The 19,926-nt window shown below is 35.8% G+C and overlaps 1 protein-coding gene across 14 annotated transcripts in view; it reads right to left on the bottom strand.

Moving 5' to 3' along the window:
* MPDZ (multiple PDZ domain crumbs cell polarity complex component) overlaps positions 1 to 19,926 on the bottom strand; it is a 198,717-nt gene that overhangs the window by 35,121 nt on the left and 143,670 nt on the right. For 8 of the 14 annotated variants that reach the window (XM_053572517.1, XM_053572552.1, XM_053572529.1 and 5 more), the window contains 5 exons: positions 14,283 to 14,460; positions 11,102 to 11,212; positions 6,631 to 6,729; positions 3,157 to 3,319; positions 630 to 826 (listed from right to left, as the gene is read on the bottom strand). In XM_053572517.1, the coding sequence (XP_053428492.1) occupies positions 630 to 826; positions 3,157 to 3,319; positions 6,631 to 6,729; positions 11,102 to 11,212; positions 14,283 to 14,460 (748 nt within the window). The remainder of the gene's footprint in view (positions 1 to 629; positions 827 to 3,156; positions 3,320 to 6,630; positions 6,730 to 11,101; positions 11,213 to 14,282; positions 14,461 to 19,926) is intronic. The other 6 variants (XM_053572558.1, XM_053572533.1, XM_053572541.1 and 3 more) reach the window with 2 other exon arrangements.

The following is a 19,926-nucleotide window of genomic DNA, read 5'->3' as shown; positions in this document are numbered from 1 at the left end:
CTGAGCCTCCTGAGACTGTAGGGAAACATGCTCAACATGGAGAAGAGTGTAAAGGTAATATAAAGACACATGGATCCCAGCCTACAGGGAGCAAGGACAAATACTAGGAACAAATAAAATTCTCAACAATATAAAGTGTGGTCTGCAAATTTCCTTGGTTGGTAGACTGAATTACGGCTTTTGTTATTTAGCCTTAATGTTGACCTCACACCACCTCTTCACTTCACCCCTATTACTTTACCCATTAATGATTCAACTTCCAGAATGTCCAGTGTCTCAGCCTCATTACTGGGGAATGACTGGTCACATGGCTTTTCAAAAACTAACAAAAAATGCAGCAGACAAAATAAATGATTTTGAAGTGTGACCCTTATGACTGTCTTGGAGCAAAAATTGTTTCTGGTGCTACACAATCAAGACCTTTTAATGGAAGTTAATGGGAACATGGGCTCTCCTTAGCAGAGATTTGGTCTAGAGCCAGATTTGTTGCAAAGCATTTATTTTATTAGGCAAGCAATAGTTTTTTTTTCAGTCACCAGATGAGGTCTGGGTTATTTTCTAGAAACTCATGATTCTATGGCACTGAAGCAGCAAGAGTAAATTCAAAATTTGCCGCAAGAACTTCTTACCTCTAGAAGCTCATCTGCAATTTGCAACCGACCATCCTTTCCTGCCGCTCCATTTGGATCAATTCCCACGATAAAGACACTCATCCTGGATCGGTCTTTGTTCCCAGCGAGACTTAGACCCAAACCACTACGGCCTTTCTCCAGTTCAATCATATGTAGCTCACCTGTTAGGGTTCCATAACGTTCTCTGATATTTTCTTCAAACAACAACAAAAAATATATATATTTAAAGTTAATTCATAGGCAAATGCTCTACTATTTAGTTCTATCTCTAAAAGGGGCATTATTTCTATCAAAATGTAATCTTTGCCAATTAAAATCTAAATAGACCAGTCACCCTTCCATTGACCTTTATTTCCTGGAATATACTCAAACTCTGAGGAATTTCTTTGCATTTAGGATACAGAGAGCATGGTGTCTGATTAATCAATTCACCTTGAGGTGATAGGCCCAGGAGAAATAATTCATGTTTATAAACTCTCAAAAGGCCGTGATTAAACCAGAAACTAATGTTATCATTTGTGGAGGAGAGCAGAACTAAGGCGTCCAGAATATTTGTGTTCACTGATCAGTGGGAGCTTTTCTCCTGTAGGAAAATCTACACTGTATATCCCAGCATGCTGGGCAGCTGCTGCTACACACTTCTAGAATGAAGATGGATTTTCTTATTGTAAAGAACCAGAAGGATAGGACAAATTGATGTACCTGTCCCACTTCTGGGACACATGTCCTAAATAGATGAGATAGACCACTTACATCTCCCACCCCACATTTTTAAAAAGATGAAGGCTCTTGTCTACGCCTTTTCAATTTAAGAGGGCAAGGCCTCAGGTAAGTGGTTGGCCAGCAGCCAGTACTACCCCCCAGCCAAGTGAGTGAGCCATCTTGGAAGTACAGCCCACCACTTTAGCTTGAAAGACTGATAATAAATTGTTATTTTAAGCCATTAAGTTTTGGGATGGCACAATAGAAAAAGCCTGAAACATTCCAGTTCACTTTTTCCTTGGAGTTCATTCTGGCCACCTAGACTAGATTAGCAGTACACTGAGAAAACCACAAACTTTACAAATCATCTCTCAGGAAATGTTACCATCTGACTAATGCCATACATTTTACATGCTAACCGTATCAGTTTCATAAATTGACATCTCTCGAATCCCAGAATCTAGCAGTATGACTTTTATACCCTGTACTTTTAAAAAGCATGTATTGGGCGGCGCCTGTGGCTCAAGGAGTAGGGAGCCAGTCCCATATGCCGGAGGTGGCGGGTTCAAACCCAGCCCCGGCCAAAAAAAAAAAGCATGTATTGTAGCATTTTGTTTCTTTTTGAGGTGTCTCAAAAAGAAGTATCATGATGTCAGTCTAGATCATAACAACCTCAGACTCCTGTATTCAAGCCATCCTCCTGCCTCAGCCTCCCAAGTAGCTGGGACTACAGGCATCTGCCATGGTGTCTGGCTAATTTTTCCATTGTTTTTTAGTAGGGATAGGGTCTCACTCTTTTTAAGGCTGGTCTTGAACTCCTGAGTTTAAGCCATACTCTTGCTTCAGATCTTCTAGAGCAGGCGTCCTCAAACTACGGCCCGCAGGCCACATGAAGCAGTATGAATCGTATTTGTTCCCGTTTTGTTTTTTACTTCAAAATAACATATGTGCAGTGTGCATAGGAATTTGTTCCTAGTTTTTTTTTTTTAAACTATAGTCCGGCCCTCCAACAGTCTGAGGGACAGTGAATTGGCCCCCTGTTTAAAAAGTTTGAGGACACCTGTTCTAGAGTGTTAGGATTACAGGGGTGAGGAAAGGCGCCTGGCGTACTGTAGTATTCTTTATGGAAATAATTAGGTTTTTAAAATAACTTTTTAAAACAATGATATTTATAACTTTTAACTAACTTTTTAATATTTCCCTACAAAATGTTTTTTTCCATAGAAAACAGAGATATCCCATTCATCCTATTAACAGCTGACTTTGAACATTTTTTGTACATGAGGCATTGTGCCTAACAGTCCTAGAACATCATCTAATTTAATGTTAGCAACTTGGGGGAAGAATTACAAATTAAAAAGAGAAAGAACCACTGGAATAAAACTTAGAAGCAGTTAAACAACTTAGTAAATGCCTAAATATTTGATTCCCACATTATCTTATGTTAACATCCTAGTACACAAAATACCAGAAGTTCAAGGTGTAATATCAACAACAGATTTTACAATAAAGAATCTGAAGCCCAGAAAGGATTGTTCAAGGTCACAGGGTGGCTGATCCAGTCCTAGCTCCCGAGGCAGTGGCCTCGTTAACTCTCACACATTAACAGTAACGCACATTTAAAGGAAAGAAACTACACTATTTCATGCTTCGGGAAAGCATGCTGTCTTCATGTAAAACAAACAATATTTTTTTCCACACAGAATTGCCCTACATATCACAAAAGTTGCAATGTATTTATCCATCCAGGGCATATCCTTGAAAATTTCAGAGCTAATTTAATACCTCTTATGATTAAGTACATAATAAAAAGACAACCTACTCCAGCTGTAACCGAACTCGTCCTCTTTCTCCACCTCTTCTGAGATACTGCTGGAAGATGACCATGCCTGGTCACTGCCCATTTCTGAAAATGCTGAAGCAGGGGGTGGGGGCACACTGCACAATGGAGCCTTCTCTGGCTCCGACTCTGACTGACTGGGCGCCTGTGGGAACAAGAAAATGCAGTGGGTATGTGGGGTGGAAGGAAGAAAACTTTAAGGAAAAGAAAAAAAAGTGTAATATCAAAAACAAAGGCTGACTTCATTAATGGAATATATACAGGAAAGGTTTGAAAGGATTCAGGTGGTAAACATATAAAACAAAATAGTATCACAGCACAATCCAATAAGCTGCTATTTGCTATTTTAACCAATAAATTATTCGATTTGAATAATTATTCAAATAATAATAATTATTATTTATATGACTTAGAAAAATTGCACAAACTTTCTCTTCTGGTAAAACATTTTCTATCAAAAGTGAGCAAAAATATGCAGAGGTGTGGCCATGATTAAAAAAGAAAATTAACAAAAAAATTGCTTTTAAAGCTTGTTACAGAGACTCCATATAAGAAATCTTTTGTTGCTACCTGAATCCTCTCTCCAAATGATTCGCTCAACAAATCCATGAAAACAAGAATGCAGGCTTGCCTACCAGGGAGCCAGCTGGTTAACACAAAACACATAAACTCTGATCTGAGGGACACCACTGTCTCTCCCTGGCCAAGGTAGCTGGCAAGGTCAATTAGAAGATGTAGGACAATACTTCAGACAAAGCCAAAGAATAGAATACTTGTTTTCACTCAGGACCATAGGTCCTATGTCAAAAAACAAAACACAAACAAACAACACTTGGTACTTGGTATCACCCAGATCTTATAGATTATTAAACAGAATGTTAGAGATTGAAAGGCTTTTAAGTCACTGAGTTCATTTTATTCATTTTGCAGATGAATAAAACCTTGTGAATCTCAGGCCATGAAAAGCAAAGGATTTTGTTCCAAATCACACAGTGGAACTAGACTTCCTTTTGCTTAATTCTTAATCCAAAGCACTTTCCATACAATTTCCAAGATGGTACCTAACTCAACGGTCAGGAACACCCAGCTAAAGTTCTGATCTGTATGAAGCTGTCCCTGACGTCTTTAACCTATAGTTTTCCTACCTTTCCTTATTTTACTGTTTTTTATTTATTTTTTGTTTTTGGTTTTGTTTTTGTTTTGAGACAGGGTCTTCTCTATTGCCTGGGCTAGAGTACAGTGGTGTCATCACAGATCATTGCAACCTGGAACTAAGCTCAAACAATCCTCCTGCCTCAGCCTCCTGAGTCACCATGCCAGGTCATCATGCCAAGTTTATGTTGTATTTTTTTGTTCTTGTTGTTGCAGTTTTTGGCCAGGGCTGGGTTTGAACCCATCACCCCCGGCATATGGGGCCGGCGCCCTACTCCTTTGAGCCACAGGCGCCGCCCTATGTTGTATTATTTTGTAGAAACAGTCACACTCTTGCTCAGGCTGGTCTCAAACTCCTGACCTTAAGCAATTCTTTTGCCTCAGCCTCCCAAAGTGCTGGGATTACAGGCGTGAGACACTATGCCCAGCCTTATTTTCCATCTTTTCTGCATAAAAACTCCTCTGACATAACTTATATTCACTTCCTTTAAGAACACGCCAAAGGACAGGCATGCACAAATACTTAGGAATTATCAGTTGGTGCCAAGAATCAGAATTTCACAAATTATATCTCACAATAAAAGTATTTGACAGTGAATGTGATTTTTCTTTGATGATCCCGAAAGCACTAAATTTTCTGGCAAAGCAGAGAACTGGTTGATAGAGACTTCAGGGCAATGGATTTTTAGGGTACAGAATCTATGGTATTAAAATGTTCAATTCACATATTACTGGACAAGCAAATAAAAGTTCTAGTGCAAATGAAATCCTTAGTATCTTCCTAAATGCTGTGCCAGAAAGCTTTTAAATTAATAATGTACAAATAAAAATGAACAAACATTAAAAAGGTCATTTGATCCAATCAAGTTTCATTAATCATAGTAAAAAAGGGGGGAACAAGTATTATACTTCAGAATTTTTCTGGTTAAAAAATATGTACTTCTCTTTAACAACAGAAAATGCCAGTAAGTAGGAATTTAGTCCATTTTTTTTTTAAAGTAGAATAAAATCTAATTTAAATCTTCTATAATTTAACAAATCTATAGATGTACATTTTCTAGATCCTTCTGCTTAATTTTTCTGAGCTGTTATTTTCCTTAAGAACAATCAACACACACACAAAACCAGTTTCCCTGAAAAACTGTTTGCAATCTTAGGCACATTTTCAATTTTCAAACTGTGAGTAAATCAAAATGGGGCCCTCGCTTCAATGACTCATCATATCTAATATAAGGCTGTATTTATCTGAGGGGCAAAAAGCAAATAGGTGTTCTACTTTACTAACCTAATAGCCTTATTCTCAGCAAGATCATGGATATCTGACTTGTTACTGACACTTCTTTACATTAGTGGAAATATAGGTATATAGCAAAGATTATTTAGCTTTCATTGGCACAAATGCAAAGTACACTTGAAATCACTCCATGCCGCCCACGTGTGCATCAGGCCCACCAAATGCGTACAGCACACAGGAACACACCCCCTGAAGAGAACGTCACACACAGACAAACCTTGAAGGGTGTGGGAGCAAAAGGGTTAGTTGGGGAACAATGGAAGATAATACTTGAATTCTGTAGTTCCTACAGTAAAAGAAAACATATTCCTTTACATATAGCATCTTTGGTTATCCACATTACAAGAACATGAAATCTAATGAATATTCATAAAATATTTCCTAAAAGAAATTGTTGACAGCTTTTTTCCTTTTCATGATCAAATTATAGTCTACAAATTCTTGTAAATTTTTGTTTCAATTTTGGTTTTATAGTTTCATCAAAATATGAGAATATCCAAATATAGATTTATGAGCACTGAAACAGTTTCCTGATTCAGGCATTTACATGGATGTGCTTTATGAATATTCAGCAGACTCCTGCATGTACATGCACACAATTATTTGCGGAATGAATAACTCATGTAAGAGATTTTATGACCACCTTGCACAAGTCAGGGTTCAAACTAATACAAGCCTTTAAAGAAGAAATTATATGTGAAAGTAGTTCATACATTTGGCCAACTAAATATCAGAAAATTTGAGTCACACCAAAATGCAGAAAGGCATTGGACTCATGATTCTCTCTTACTCTTCAGAAGGGCTATTTAATTTCAGGGATAAAAATGAATATTTTCTGGCAAGCAAATGTGCTTAAGAAAGGATTTGCATGTCCACTCCAAACACATAGTTTTTTTTCTCTTTTTTTCTGCCCAAATGTAGTAAATCGTGAATTGAGACAAAGGCACAGAAGTTAACAAAGAACAAAACATTTGCAAAAGGCAATGGCAAGACAATGGGCATTATCCAACCTTGTCAGCGTTGAACTGTAGAGAGTCAGCAAATGGGTTAGTGCTGCTGAAGTTGTACTTAGGGTAAAGGTTGTGCGGCAAGGAAGGCAAAGGGGATTTCTAAAAGGAAACATAAGAAGCGCTGAGCGCAACACGTATTTAAAACAACTCAATTTTAAGAACAAAGTATTTACTGACTTTAAAAAATATGTGAAAACAAGATCCTCTCAGATCTAGTAATCAAGGGCAACATCTTAAACGGTCTGGAACAAATCTTTACTTGTCTCTAACGACCCGAATCTACATCTGGGTCTAAATTAGTCCACAAAACACACAGGAAACTAGTTTGTCACATTGATCCCAAATTGTTTTTATTTTCACTGAGTATCTTCATTCTCACAGAGGCACATACATTTTGCTAACTTTATATATTAATATATGCTTCATGCATATCAACACATTTCAAAATTAAAATCACAAAAGTTTTTTTCATTTGCACTTAAAAGCTAATTATGTTTTTTTTTTTTTTTAAATACTCTTTCTGTTCCAGAATGCAAATTAAACATCTGTCTACTAGTTCATTGGTAACCTTCATTATTCTTTTGTTTCCCTGTAAGGAAACTTTTCCTACTTTGACTAAGGGGTGGGGAAGCCTACAGCCTCAGGGCCACACGCGGCCTTCTCAGGCAGGGTTCCTCAAACTTTTTAAATAGGGGGCTATTTTACTGTTCCTCAGACGGTTGGAAGGCCAGACTATAGTTAAAAAAAAAAACAAACAAAAAAAACTATGAACAAATTCCTATACACACAGCACATATCTTATTTTGAAGTAAAAAAACAAAACGGGAACAAAAACAATCACACGGCCTCATGTGGCCCGTGGGCCATATGTAGTTTGAGGACCTCTGTACCCAGAGTATGACCTTTTGACTGGTCCACATTTTACCAAACAAATCCCTCTGATGAAGGGATTTGTTCTGCAAAGTTTGGATTCAGTTGTGGTGGGGGGCCATACTTGGGGATCTGGGGGGCCACGTTTGGCTTTGAGGCTGCAGGTTCCTAGTGGGAGCAATTGTATTTTTTAATTAAAAAAAAGTGAAATCAATAATTTGTGAAGAAATAAATCCCTGTCCAGTGGTGCTCTTTCTGCCCACTTTCTGTGGAGGTAGGTACTTGGAGATCCATGTTTAAAAAGAAAATTCTATAAAATTTCCCATATTATTGGGGAATTCATGAGGCTTTTGATAATACTTGAAGTTCTGCCTTGGAGTGTTTTTCATAGGCTTGCCTGTAATAAGCCTCAAGCCAGACTGTTGGAGTTGAACATACATTTTAAAGGCAGGGTGACTGCCAGATACAATTTAGCATTTTCATAGTTTAAAAAAAAAAAAAAGAAAGGAAAGAAAAGTAATTTCCTTAGCACAATAAATTCTTCTTCTTTTCACACCCACCATCTTTTTCTTTTATTGACTATATCTTTCAAGGGAAATTGCAGACATTTAAAATTCATTTTGGCTCCAATTAAATGTTTGTGTTACTTCTCTCTATAAAAAAGTCTCACTGGCAGGCATCAAGTGTAGAGAAAGGTTGTCATGTGACACCACCCTGTACGGGAGAACACTCTGGAAAGACTATCCTCAGTCTGCCTGTACTAAAGCTTATGCCACATTACCCTTTCAATCTGCTCTTCTTGCAATATTTTTCCTACAGAGGGAAGATGGGAAAAAGAAATGGGCACAATGACATTTCTGCTCATCTCAACTTTCTCCCTGCTTTTCACTTGAAAATGTCAACTCCTGCTTTACAAAACGTGAAGATCACAAATGCCAAGGAACATGACCATTTGTTTATTAAGGTGGAAGATATGACTAGGTAGAAATAAAAAACATATCTTAGACAAACTAATTCAGTGCTATGAACGGGAGAGATTATTTCTAATCCTCCTATATGGGGTTTTAGGTTTCACGTGTCCTTTATAATTCTGCAAAACAGAAAACAAAACTACAATGGCAAGAAAAGGAATACTTAAAGAGAATTCTAGTTTTTTTAATTTTTATTTTATTTCTTTTTTTTTTATAATTTGCAGATTTTATAGGATTAGAATTTGGCCCTGATAGGAGAGTATAAAAGTACAGCATAAGCATAGCAGATGAAATGGTAGACCATTCTATTATTAGGGAAAGATTTATAGAAACAGACTTATTTTTTATTTCTTATTAAAAAATCAGTGAGAAAGTTTTTGTTCATAGTCCTAAGGCCCAATGAGAGCAGAAACAGTAGTAATTAAGACAGAGCATAAGGAAGACAAAAATCTTCTCTAGCCTCTATTACTGGGGCAACTTTCAATCAAACAGTGTGGTCAGACTGAATTCTGGGAATGGTCAATCTGGCTGGTAGAATTACCAGGGATAGGCGGAGAAAGTACTGATTCCTAAACAGGGTAAAGGTCAGCCTACGTATAAGATTCCCTAGAAACTTTACCTATAGCTACAAATAAAACATTTACCACTAAGAGACTCTTAATTGAGTGTTTTTGTGAAATTTTTTCCTTTAGATTCTCGGGGATATGATAATTTCCAGAGGGAAGTAAGTCATTGAAAACCACATACATTTCATTTCAAATGCAAAATTAATTCTCATTTCTCAAAGCGAAATGAGTGTAACTTGACCAAACATGTCAAGGTAAGCAAAATTTATCCTGGAGTAAAAGCTACATAATCAGGCATCATTGTACCTTAAATAGTAAAACAGAATATTTTCCAGGTGTATGAGACAATATTCTCAGCTCATGAGAAAATGGGACTGACAGAGAAAAAAAATGCTTGTAGTTTAAGTTTTTCAAGAAATATTGAGAATCACTATTCAGCAATTTATAGTATTGTCCCAAGTGATGTAAAGTGGGAAATTGAAAATAAAACAAAAAAAGAAATAAAACCCACCCATAGATAAAAAAACATAGCTTTAACTTAAACAGCCATGTACCAACATTATCATGCAGTGTCTATGTTTAACACACAAATGGAAACAACTGTAAAAAGTTTCATAGTTATTTGAACAAAATGAATAGCCTTTGTAAAGAATACAGCATGACGCAGCCCTACCATTTGGCAGATTTCCTATCTGAATGGATAACTATTACCTAACAATAAAAAAGAGAATGATTAAAAACTGCAGATGTGAAGATAACTGCTTACATTAAGAACTACTAAATTTATTCCTTACAGTGAACTCAGACCAATTACACCTCTCTTGATAATAAAAGGAAGGACTAGTAAGATCAATCTGATCACTGTCCTTATATTTCATGGAACAGAATCTTGATGCTACTTTGACAGATTAATCTCCAAAGCAGTTTGCTATTTTGCTTCCATCATTTAAGCATTAATATCTCAAATTATACATTTTACATGTAAAATTCAATAATTTATGCATAAAATTACATATTTTAAGTTTCAGAAGATGCTTTTAACATTTCTCATATATGCTGACGTTCTTCTTTTAAAGATAACTGACCCTAAAAACTGGTAAGCAGATAATTCAAAGACAATCAGTCTGGCAGGATTTGTCACCTAAATGTAAAAGGGAAGTCTCCAAGAGTTTCAAGACATCTAGGAAAGGCCTGAAATGAAATGCAAACTCTGAGTGAATGTGCGCATTTCTGAAGAATTTTCAAAGGGGTATATGACCCTGAAATACTTAATAATTGCTGAATATAAAAATATGTTTTTTCATGAGACATAAAGAAAGAATAGAAAAAACAGCTTTAGGGTCTCAGCATAATTTTCATCTTTAGCATCATTAGGACACACCAAATACAAGAAGCCTCACTTTGTATCTTCATGATCAACAATATTCATTAAATGTACTTATATTTTCTAAAATGAAAATGAATGGGTTAGTAAATTTTTGGCTAGACGGAGTTATACAATGATGGAGAGCTATACAATGATTATAATGATGGCTGGGAAAGAGCAATTATAAAATCACTTGTAAATAAACAAAGTCTATCCTGTGGAAATTTAATGTTCAGTGGGATACATGAATACATTAAATATTATTCACAGGTGACCATGGGATTGTGTAAGCAAGATACTCTGTCTAGAGAGCTAAATTAAAGAAAATGCCATTTCTCTTGCTCCTGAGGGACTCCACTGGACATCAGGGGCTATTAACCTGAATGACTACAGCACCTTCTTTTTAACAACCTGCAAATTTTGTGATTATAATAAATACTAGGTACCATCTAGATACCTATGGTCACCAATAAATCTCACTTCTGTAGTTTTCAACAGACTTGGAAAATCTTTATTAAGCCTGGTGGAAGAGATTTCCAGGGTAGTTTAATTTCTGAAAAAGCAAAATAAACTTTTAATAAGTCTGAGATTTCGAAAATTGATGTCTTTGCCCATACAGACAACTTGGCCCTTGACACATTAGATTCCAAGTTGAGCACTGTTTGGATATGTCGACTGTGCCCTCTGTGTTCGCTTACCCTTGGTCTGTTTATAATGCTCTGTACCATAAAGACTACAGGGTTTCCTGCATTCCGAATGGCTTCCACAGCTTGCTCATGGCTTGCATCTCTGAGGTTCATTCCATCCACCTGCAATGGAAGGCCTCAGCTTAACATTTCAAGAAGCTATAGAACAACAAAACAATTTGTGGATATGAAATTTTGAGGATCCTTGGTTAGGACCCTAGAAAATCTGTTTTAGCATCAAAAATAATTGAGACGATTTATGAGGCTGGAGAACTTTTCATCTGTCTAGTAGACTTGTGGTCCCTTGTTCTGGACACAGATTTCAGTCTCTAATAATCAACTGGAGACTTTCCCAAAGAGACTTTTAAAATGTTTTAAAGATGCAAAACATGTGATTTTTAATTTATCAAGTAAATGTTAAATCATGATTTCTTATTTTTTGTATGACATATTAAGATATATCTGTGTCATACATATATATTTACATATATACTGAAATATATTAATATATATTTAAAGAGAAAGAAAGGATATATGTATGTGTGTATATATATACACACACAGTTATATAGAAATGACTTTATAAAACTTTGACTATCAAAACAAAGACTGATGGTTTGCCTGATTTTAATGCCTAATCTAACTAATATATACTAGAGAAAAAAATGGAATAATCAATTAAAATGAAGGCTCTGCTTCTGCCTTCCTTACATTGCTCAGCTGTTCCTTGAAATTAATAAATCAGTATCATCAAAGAAATAATGTAAGGGAACTGCCTAGCAGCAGTGTCTTCATCAGGAAAGTCACTGTACTAATTTTCTTCTCATTCATTATGGAGTGTTTTGAGAAGTAGGTGGGTGATGTCTTATATATTTCTCTCTGTTCAAGGAAGTCTGAAGTTAAAAACAAAATTTTAATATCAAAAAAAAAGTAAGATTATGGTAAAGTTAGTTCGGAAAAGAATCTTTGCAGTAGACATGATAGGAGCTGGAAGCCAAGCAACTGTGCTGATTTGTTAGTAATTCTTACATAAACAGTTTGAAAGTTAAAGTTATTTTGTAAATTTCATCGACCATGGCTTGTCCAAGTGATGATCAGATCAGGGTAAACACTCTATGAATATGAAGGAAAATAGTTTAAAAGGCCAAATGCTAATCCTGCCAGAAAACTATAGGATATTTATTATCATTTTTATCATTTCCAATTACCATGATACAGTAATACAAGAAAATTATAAACTCAGAGTGGACACAATTCTGGAAAAGAAAATTATTAGATCTTTGCATAGAACATTATCACCTTTAAAAGAATTATATGCATTCTCAGGTTGAATCTCAAACGACATAACAATATTTTTTCAGTGCACATTGAAAATGGCATCTATTTTCAAAGAACAAAAGTCAGTATTCACGTCTGTCATATATCTACTATATAATTCCATTTGTGGGAAAATTCAACAGGATGTTAAATATCTTTTTTTTTTTAGGATGTTAAATATCTTTATTCCAGTCCAAAGAACTCTATACTCAGAATGGAATATTTTACAGTTCTCTGCTTACCTTGTCCACATACATTTTCAGAAACTCTCAGCAGAGACATATTTTAGAATCCCAGGATTACAGAGAACTAAAGCTTTCTCATTTACTGGAAAAGCCCTGGCCCATATGGCACTCAGCAAATCATTGCTAAATTGCACACAGTATTTTCTTTTCAATTTGAAAAAGATGTTTTAACTCTTAAGATATTTAAACAATATTTAGGAGAAAATTATGACCAATTCTTTCTAGAAATAATTATAAATATTTCTTACTTTTGCATTGAGATCAACAGTATTTAACAGTGAAGTATGCATAAAATAAACTTAGTAATAATCTAAAAGTGGAAATTTGAGACAATACCCTAAAGAGTTCTTTAAAGGGGGGCTAAGATAGCTAATGAAGGTTAGGATGCAGGAGGCAGTAACAAGTCTATCATTCTTCCTTATAAATGTTCATAACAGAAAAAGAGGACATGGTTCTTGCTTTTTCTCAGGTCAAAATATTCTTCCTTCTTCAATTCTCAGAGACAGTCAGTCAATCAAGGAATAAATAAATAAATCATCGAAATGTTCGTTTTAATGTCATGGTTCTAAACAATTCTAAATAAGTAAAGAATTTTAATGTATAAGTTATATGAGCTTAGAAAATGAGAGACGATCACTTGTATGAAGTCAGTATAACGGTCATTATAGTAGTAATGAAGTTGTCTTTATTTGGAAGTTACCTCTTTTATTTTACTCTGTAAATCATGGAAACTGAGAAAATTTGGGTTAGGTACTCCTTTCTCTGTTCTTCTCAATAAAACAAAGCTCATGCTGATCAAATAATTTATCACACTTTCCTGCAGTGATTTGCTTGCTTGTCAAATCTGTCCCACTTGGCAGGCAGGTGGTGCCTTGTTTACTGAGGGACGCCCAGAGCCTGTTACAGCACCTGGAATGCAACAGCTGTTCCAGGAATATCTGTAAATGAGCGAGTGACTCATATGATGAGGGTCTATTTAAAATTTTTAACTTTGCTTTGATTTAAGGAACGAGATACAATTTGACCACATGCTTGTCTCTGGCACATAAAAATATCACACGTACTTGGGCACGTGCACGCAACAAGGACATGTGTGTACTCACACACACAGCCTTCGGTGGTGAACAGACACAGCACTCAGAAGAAACAGGGAAAGCCTGGCTGAGACTAAGAAATAAGTCCATAAATGAAAGGTAATCGATGTCTGAGTGTTAAAGAAGTTAGCCAAAAAGACCCAGTCTGGGAAAAAAAAAATAAACTCGACCAACAAAGTATATCTTCAACGAAATAATAAATATATTGAAATAAAATTTCATTGAATAATTTAACAATGATGTGTACATTTTGTGTGTGTATATGTAATTTTAAACAATTCGTTTTTTTTTTTCTCTCTCTCTAAAAACTGGCTTTCTTCTTTTAAGGACAACATAATTATTTTACCTTGGAGCCAATGTTTTTTAAAATGGTTGGCTATATCTCCAAATATCAGTACCTACATCAAGATGTACAATCTGTTATAGTCTACATAAGAGAAAATGGATGAAAAGAAACAAATAAGAAAGAAATATTTGTAACCACAAACATATGTTGGCTATGGGACAAGTGAATATATGACACAGAAAGCCCACTACCTCTACTATTCTATCGCCAGGTTTCAAGGTTCCATTCTTGCCAGCTGGACTATCTTCAAGAACATGTTTGATAAAAATGCCCCTCATCACTTCACCGTTGCTTAGACGACTCCCCATCCCGCGTCCACCAACAATGCTGATGCCCAAGGATTTGCTTGGTTCTCTCCAAAGTTCAACCCTATAAAAATAAATAAAATTGTAAACTCTTATAAGAAAACATAGGGGAAAATCTCCATGATTTTGGATTTGGCAATGATTTCTTACATATGAAACACCAAAGTTACAGGCAATAAAAGAAAAAATAGACAAATTGGACTTCCTCAAAATTAAAGACTTTTGTTCCTCAAAGGATATTATCAACAGAAGACCCCAATCCACGGGAAAAAATGTTTGCTAATTACATATTTGATAACAGATTAATATCTGGAATATATAGAGAACTCCTAAACTCAACAAAATAAAAGATACATAAATAACCCATAAGCACAGAAAAAGATGCTTAACATCACTAATCATTAGAAAAATACAAATTGGAAACACAATAAAATACCATCTCACATCCATTAGGATGGCTACTATAAAAAAAAAAAGCTAAAGAAAATAGCAAGTATTGGTGAGGACGTAGAGAAACTGGAACCTTTGTGCACTGTTGGTAGGAATGACTGCCATGGGAAACCGTTTACAGGTTCCTTAAAAAATTAAAAACATAATTACCATATGATTCAACAATTTCATTTCTGGGTGTAAATCCAACAAAAATTTAAAGCAGGGTATTAAAGAGTTTTATGTATATCCATGTTCATAGAAACATTATTCACAATAGCTAAAAGGGGGAAACAACTCCACTGTCTATCAACAAATAACGAATAAACACAATGGTACGCACATGTTATTCAACCATTAAAATGAAGGAATTTCTGAAACATGCTACAAAATGGGTAAACCTCGAGGATATTATGCTGAGTGAAATAAGTCAGCTAAGTGGACAGATGCCAAGTGGTTCCCTTCATATGAGGCACCCAGAGTCGTCAAACTCAAATACACAGAAAGTAGAAGGTTGGTCGTTAGGTGCTTGGAAGAGAGAAGAATGGGGACTTTCTTATTAAGAATGGGGACAGAGTCTCAGTTTTGTAAGGTGAAGGAACATCTGTAGACGCATGGTGGTAATGGTTGCAAAGCAATGTAAATGTACTTAATGCTGCTGAACTGCATACTGAAAAATGGCTCAGATGGTTTATTATTTTATGCAATAAAATAATATGTGTTAATCTTTAAAAATATTATTTGCTCAATTTATTAAGCCCTAATTAGTACTAAAATAAGGTAGCTTTAAATATTTTCTCATATATGTGTTTTGTAGGATATGATAAATATTAATGTATTTCTGAAGATGATTTGTTACAAGTAAATATTAGACTCGTATTCCAGGATCTGGAACATACCAATGTAAAAATATCATTTTGCAGGAACTTTAACATTGCAGACATTAAGTAATCAAGAAATTCAGCTACCACTGAACAGATGGTGGCTTCTAAGCTTAGCAACTAAATCAAGGGAAAGAACACTCCTGAGCACATGATGTCAGAAACTTGCCTTCCTACGAGTCCTTCTTGCCAAGGCAAACCTGCTCGCTGACAGTAAGGGCACTAAGATCAGCGGCTGACAAAGTCCCACAGGATCCAACCTCGCCACTCCCCGCTAGCCTCCTCTCCCGTGGCTCTGCACTGTACATCCAATACCCACAAAATCAATACACGAACTCATTTATAATAACTACAAATAGCTATGTGATCTCTGAATGGACTTAGAGTTCACATCTTGTGAAAAGAATAAGGTGATTTGCAATGAGAGGTTTGGCCAAGATAGGTCAGACCTGAGGGTGTTGGAGAAAAACACACCAAGTAGATGTGATGAGATCCTGCCAGCTGCTGCACAAAGGACACAATGTTGGATGTTAAGGAAGAGAAGACCCCCAGACATACCCTCAGCATGGACAGGTGAGATGCTCCAGAGAAGAAGAAAGGCTGAATTAAGTACTCCTGAGAAGTGGACGAGGAGGTGTGGTAATAAAGGCTGGGACGTAAGGACACTAGAGAGGCAGAGTGGACGGGCAACAGGCCAAAGAAAACAGATGCTGAGACTCATCTTTCATTGGTCAGTGCTTTTTCTTAAATGGAAATCTACAGTCTTAGAAACTCTACCTGTTTAGCTTAAAAGGATCTCACCATGATCCTTGATCTTGCAGTCTTTGTAAATAAACTAGTTAAAATCCTATTCTAGGAATTCTGTGAAAGAAAACAACAAACACTGGCCAGGCATGGTGACTTACATCTGTAATTCCCACACTCTGGAAGGCTGAAGAGGGGTGGATTGCTTGATCTCAAGAGTTAGAGACCAGCTTGAGCAAGAGCAAGACCCTGTCTCTAAAAATAGTTGTGCATTATGGTGGGCACCTGTAGTGCCAGCTACTCAGGAGGCTGACACAAGAGGACCCCTTGGGCCCAAGATTTTGAGGTTTCTATGAGCTATGACACCACAGCACTCTGTTGAGGGTGACAGAGTGAGACTTTATCTAGAATGAAAGAAGGAAGGGGAGGGAGGGAGAGACGGAGAGATGAAGAGAGGGAAGAAGGAGGGAAGTAGATAGGTAAACCACCAAAGTAAAACAGTCAGGATGTATAGCCATTATGTGTATATATTTAAGGATCTAGAACATAGGTAAAGCTCCTTAAAAAAAAAAAAAAAAAAAAAAAAAGAAGTCTCCTGGGGCCCTTATGGTTGGTGTAAATTAGAATGTGATTCTTATACTTTCTTGAGTAATATTAAAAAAAAACAGCAATAGCAGCAAACATTTATTATGGGCTTATCATCTGCTCAGCATTATTCTCTGAGTTACATATACTTTAATTTAATTTCGCAACATCCCTACAAAGCGGATGCTCTAATTAGCCCCACTGCACAAAGGAGGAAGAGGCACAGAGCGATTAACTAACCTCTGGATGACAACACCATATGCTCTTACAGGGTTTAGGACAGGTAGAAAAGTCTTCAAATACCCCCTAGAAGTAAAGGCTTTTTTAACAGTAAATCTGTAAAATACTGGAGAAGATAACCCAAGACAGAGCTGCCAAAATGATCTCTGGGGTGAAGAACCAGACTCATTATTCACTGAACAAAATAAATAGCCATGGGAAAAGATAAGGAGAGCCAGAGAAGAGGCAAATTGCAGAACATGTTTACTTCAGAGTTAGTTACAGAAAAAATGTCAGTTTTTCTCAAGATTTAGACATAGTTTTAAAAGGATGAAATTCAGAAAGGCAAAGGTAAAACATAGCTTTGAGGTCAGAACGAATAGTAAACTGAGTCCCTGGGTTCAAGTCCTGCTCCTATGCTACTTAATAATTATGTGACACTGGGCATCTTACTTGGTCTCTCTCTGTCTTATTTTCTTCAGCCGTGACATGGAGCCCATGAGAGTCTCTACATCAAGAGTTTCTGGGAGGGTTAAATTAATTATACATATAATTGTTTATACAATTATAAATTGTAAAACAAAATCTTTGACATATAATAAATAGTAAATCTTTTACTACTGGTATGATGAAGATCATGATTACTGCAGTAATGAAAGCATGATATGAAATTAATCCATGTAACAAATGAGCAAATGTGTGTCCTATCTCATCAGTCTTGATATACCATAACCTTATTTATTAAGACAAGGTAGCATTTTTCACCTACCAGATTGAGCAGAACCGTTTAAAAAATGATCGCGTGATGAGTTACTAAGAATATGGAGAAAAAGAAACGCTCAAGTAAAAATTTAAAAGCAGGGCGGCGCCTGTGGCTCAGCAGGTAGGGCGCCGGTCCCATATGCCGGAGGTGGTGGGTTCAAACCCAGCCCCGGCCAAATTAAAAAAAAAAAAAAAAAAATTTAAAAGCAATTTAACAACTTCTAAATAAGTAAAAACTACATATAAATCTATGGGCTATAAATTCTACTTCCGGATATGTTCCCTAGATAAATTATCATACATAAGTGTAAAGAAATAGATATACAATAGAGCCTCCATAGTTGATCACTTCCCTCATCAATCACCTCCGTATGTTGACCTGATTTTCATAGACTGGACATGCACCCCATGTAACTATCAGTACAATAGACCCAGGTCCTCATGCTAACCACCTCCATACGTTGGGTGGTCACCTTACAGAGGTTCTACTATATTAAATAACTATTACCTACTCAATATTAAAGTAAGAATGTACAAATTTTCATATACTGAAATGCAATACAACTGAACCAAATGAATTAGAAATTTAGGTATCAAACACGATAGATTTGCAAAACATAAAATCTAAAGCAAACTTGGAAATAATACATAAAGTAGTATGATGCCTATTCCGTAAATGAAAATCACATGCAAAATAAAAAAAGCAATACACCCAATTTTACATTTTTTAAATGACATTTTACTAAAATGTATTCTCTGTTTCCACACAAAGTAAATTTCTGCTGACTTCATAAATGAATGGCTCATTTCCAATGCTGTGAAGTATGTTCCTAATACTCCTCATTTCCTGAAAGCTGTGGCGGTTCTGGTCAGCTTTCTCATCATATTCTAATAAACCTTCCCCTTAAAGTAGTTTGAAGCACTATATTAGTGAGTATAGAGTATCTTCTTGATACTCTCTAGACATTTTCTCTATGCAAGGTAATTACCAACTTTAGAGATATCTTAGGCTAATGTGAAGGTTAAAATTGAGAAGAACAGAATAAAAATCTTGCAGTCCAGAAGTTGAGTTCTTCTTTCACACTGGAAAATTTCATAATTCCTGTGTTCAATGCTTGTTCTTTGCTTAGTTATTAGTGATCAATATTATATTATTATAGAAAATCAACTGCTGACTGAGTACTCAAGTGCCTGGCATTATGCTAAGGATTTTATATGCATTTTCACAATGAATTCTCCCCCAAATTTAAAAGGTTCTATTATTATTAAAAGGTTTTATTTAAAACCCCATTTTGTAGATGAAGGAGCTGAGATATAACAGAAATTAAGAAAATTGTCTTAGAAAGCATCAATGCTAGAATTCAAACATGGCTCTTACTGACTCCCAGCTATTTTGCATAGTGCCTTCTAAAATGATTTGTCTTCTCAGAATGTTACTAAAATTGTTTTGTTTTCCTGTGATAACTATCTTCAAATAAAATTCAAATTTATCACTATGACCATCTGCTATAAAAGGTTCATTTCACTTATTTCTACCTCCATCCACAGATAAATAAGATACTTAACGTCCTGCAATTTCTGCCACAGATAGACTTTTTTTAAAAAAGAAAGTTAAATGACTTTGAAGAAACTCAAATAAAAATTGATTTTAGATGGCGGGAAATGCTTATTGTTTCTTTGAAGGCAACATAAACTGGTATTTTCTGTATTTTGAAAATACTTAAATGTGATGGCTGCAGACTCAAGTTCATGCTTGAGCAGGGGGAAAAAAAATCACCAAACTGTATTCTATCTCTGAATAGCAGAAATTCTTTTCTTGAGCATTTTATTTACTCACTATATAACAAATACCAGTGCTTACTAAGTCCAAGGCACCACTGAGATGGTTACTTTTAGATCTTTTTGGAGGG

This window comes from Nycticebus coucang, chromosome 2, assembly GCF_027406575.1.
Source record: "Nycticebus coucang isolate mNycCou1 chromosome 2, mNycCou1.pri, whole genome shotgun sequence".
In the NCBI taxonomy this organism is placed as follows: Eukaryota; Metazoa; Chordata; class Mammalia; order Primates; family Lorisidae; genus Nycticebus; species Nycticebus coucang.
Note: the sequence above shows the minus strand (reverse complement) of the source record. Positions and strands in the feature narration are given on the sequence as shown.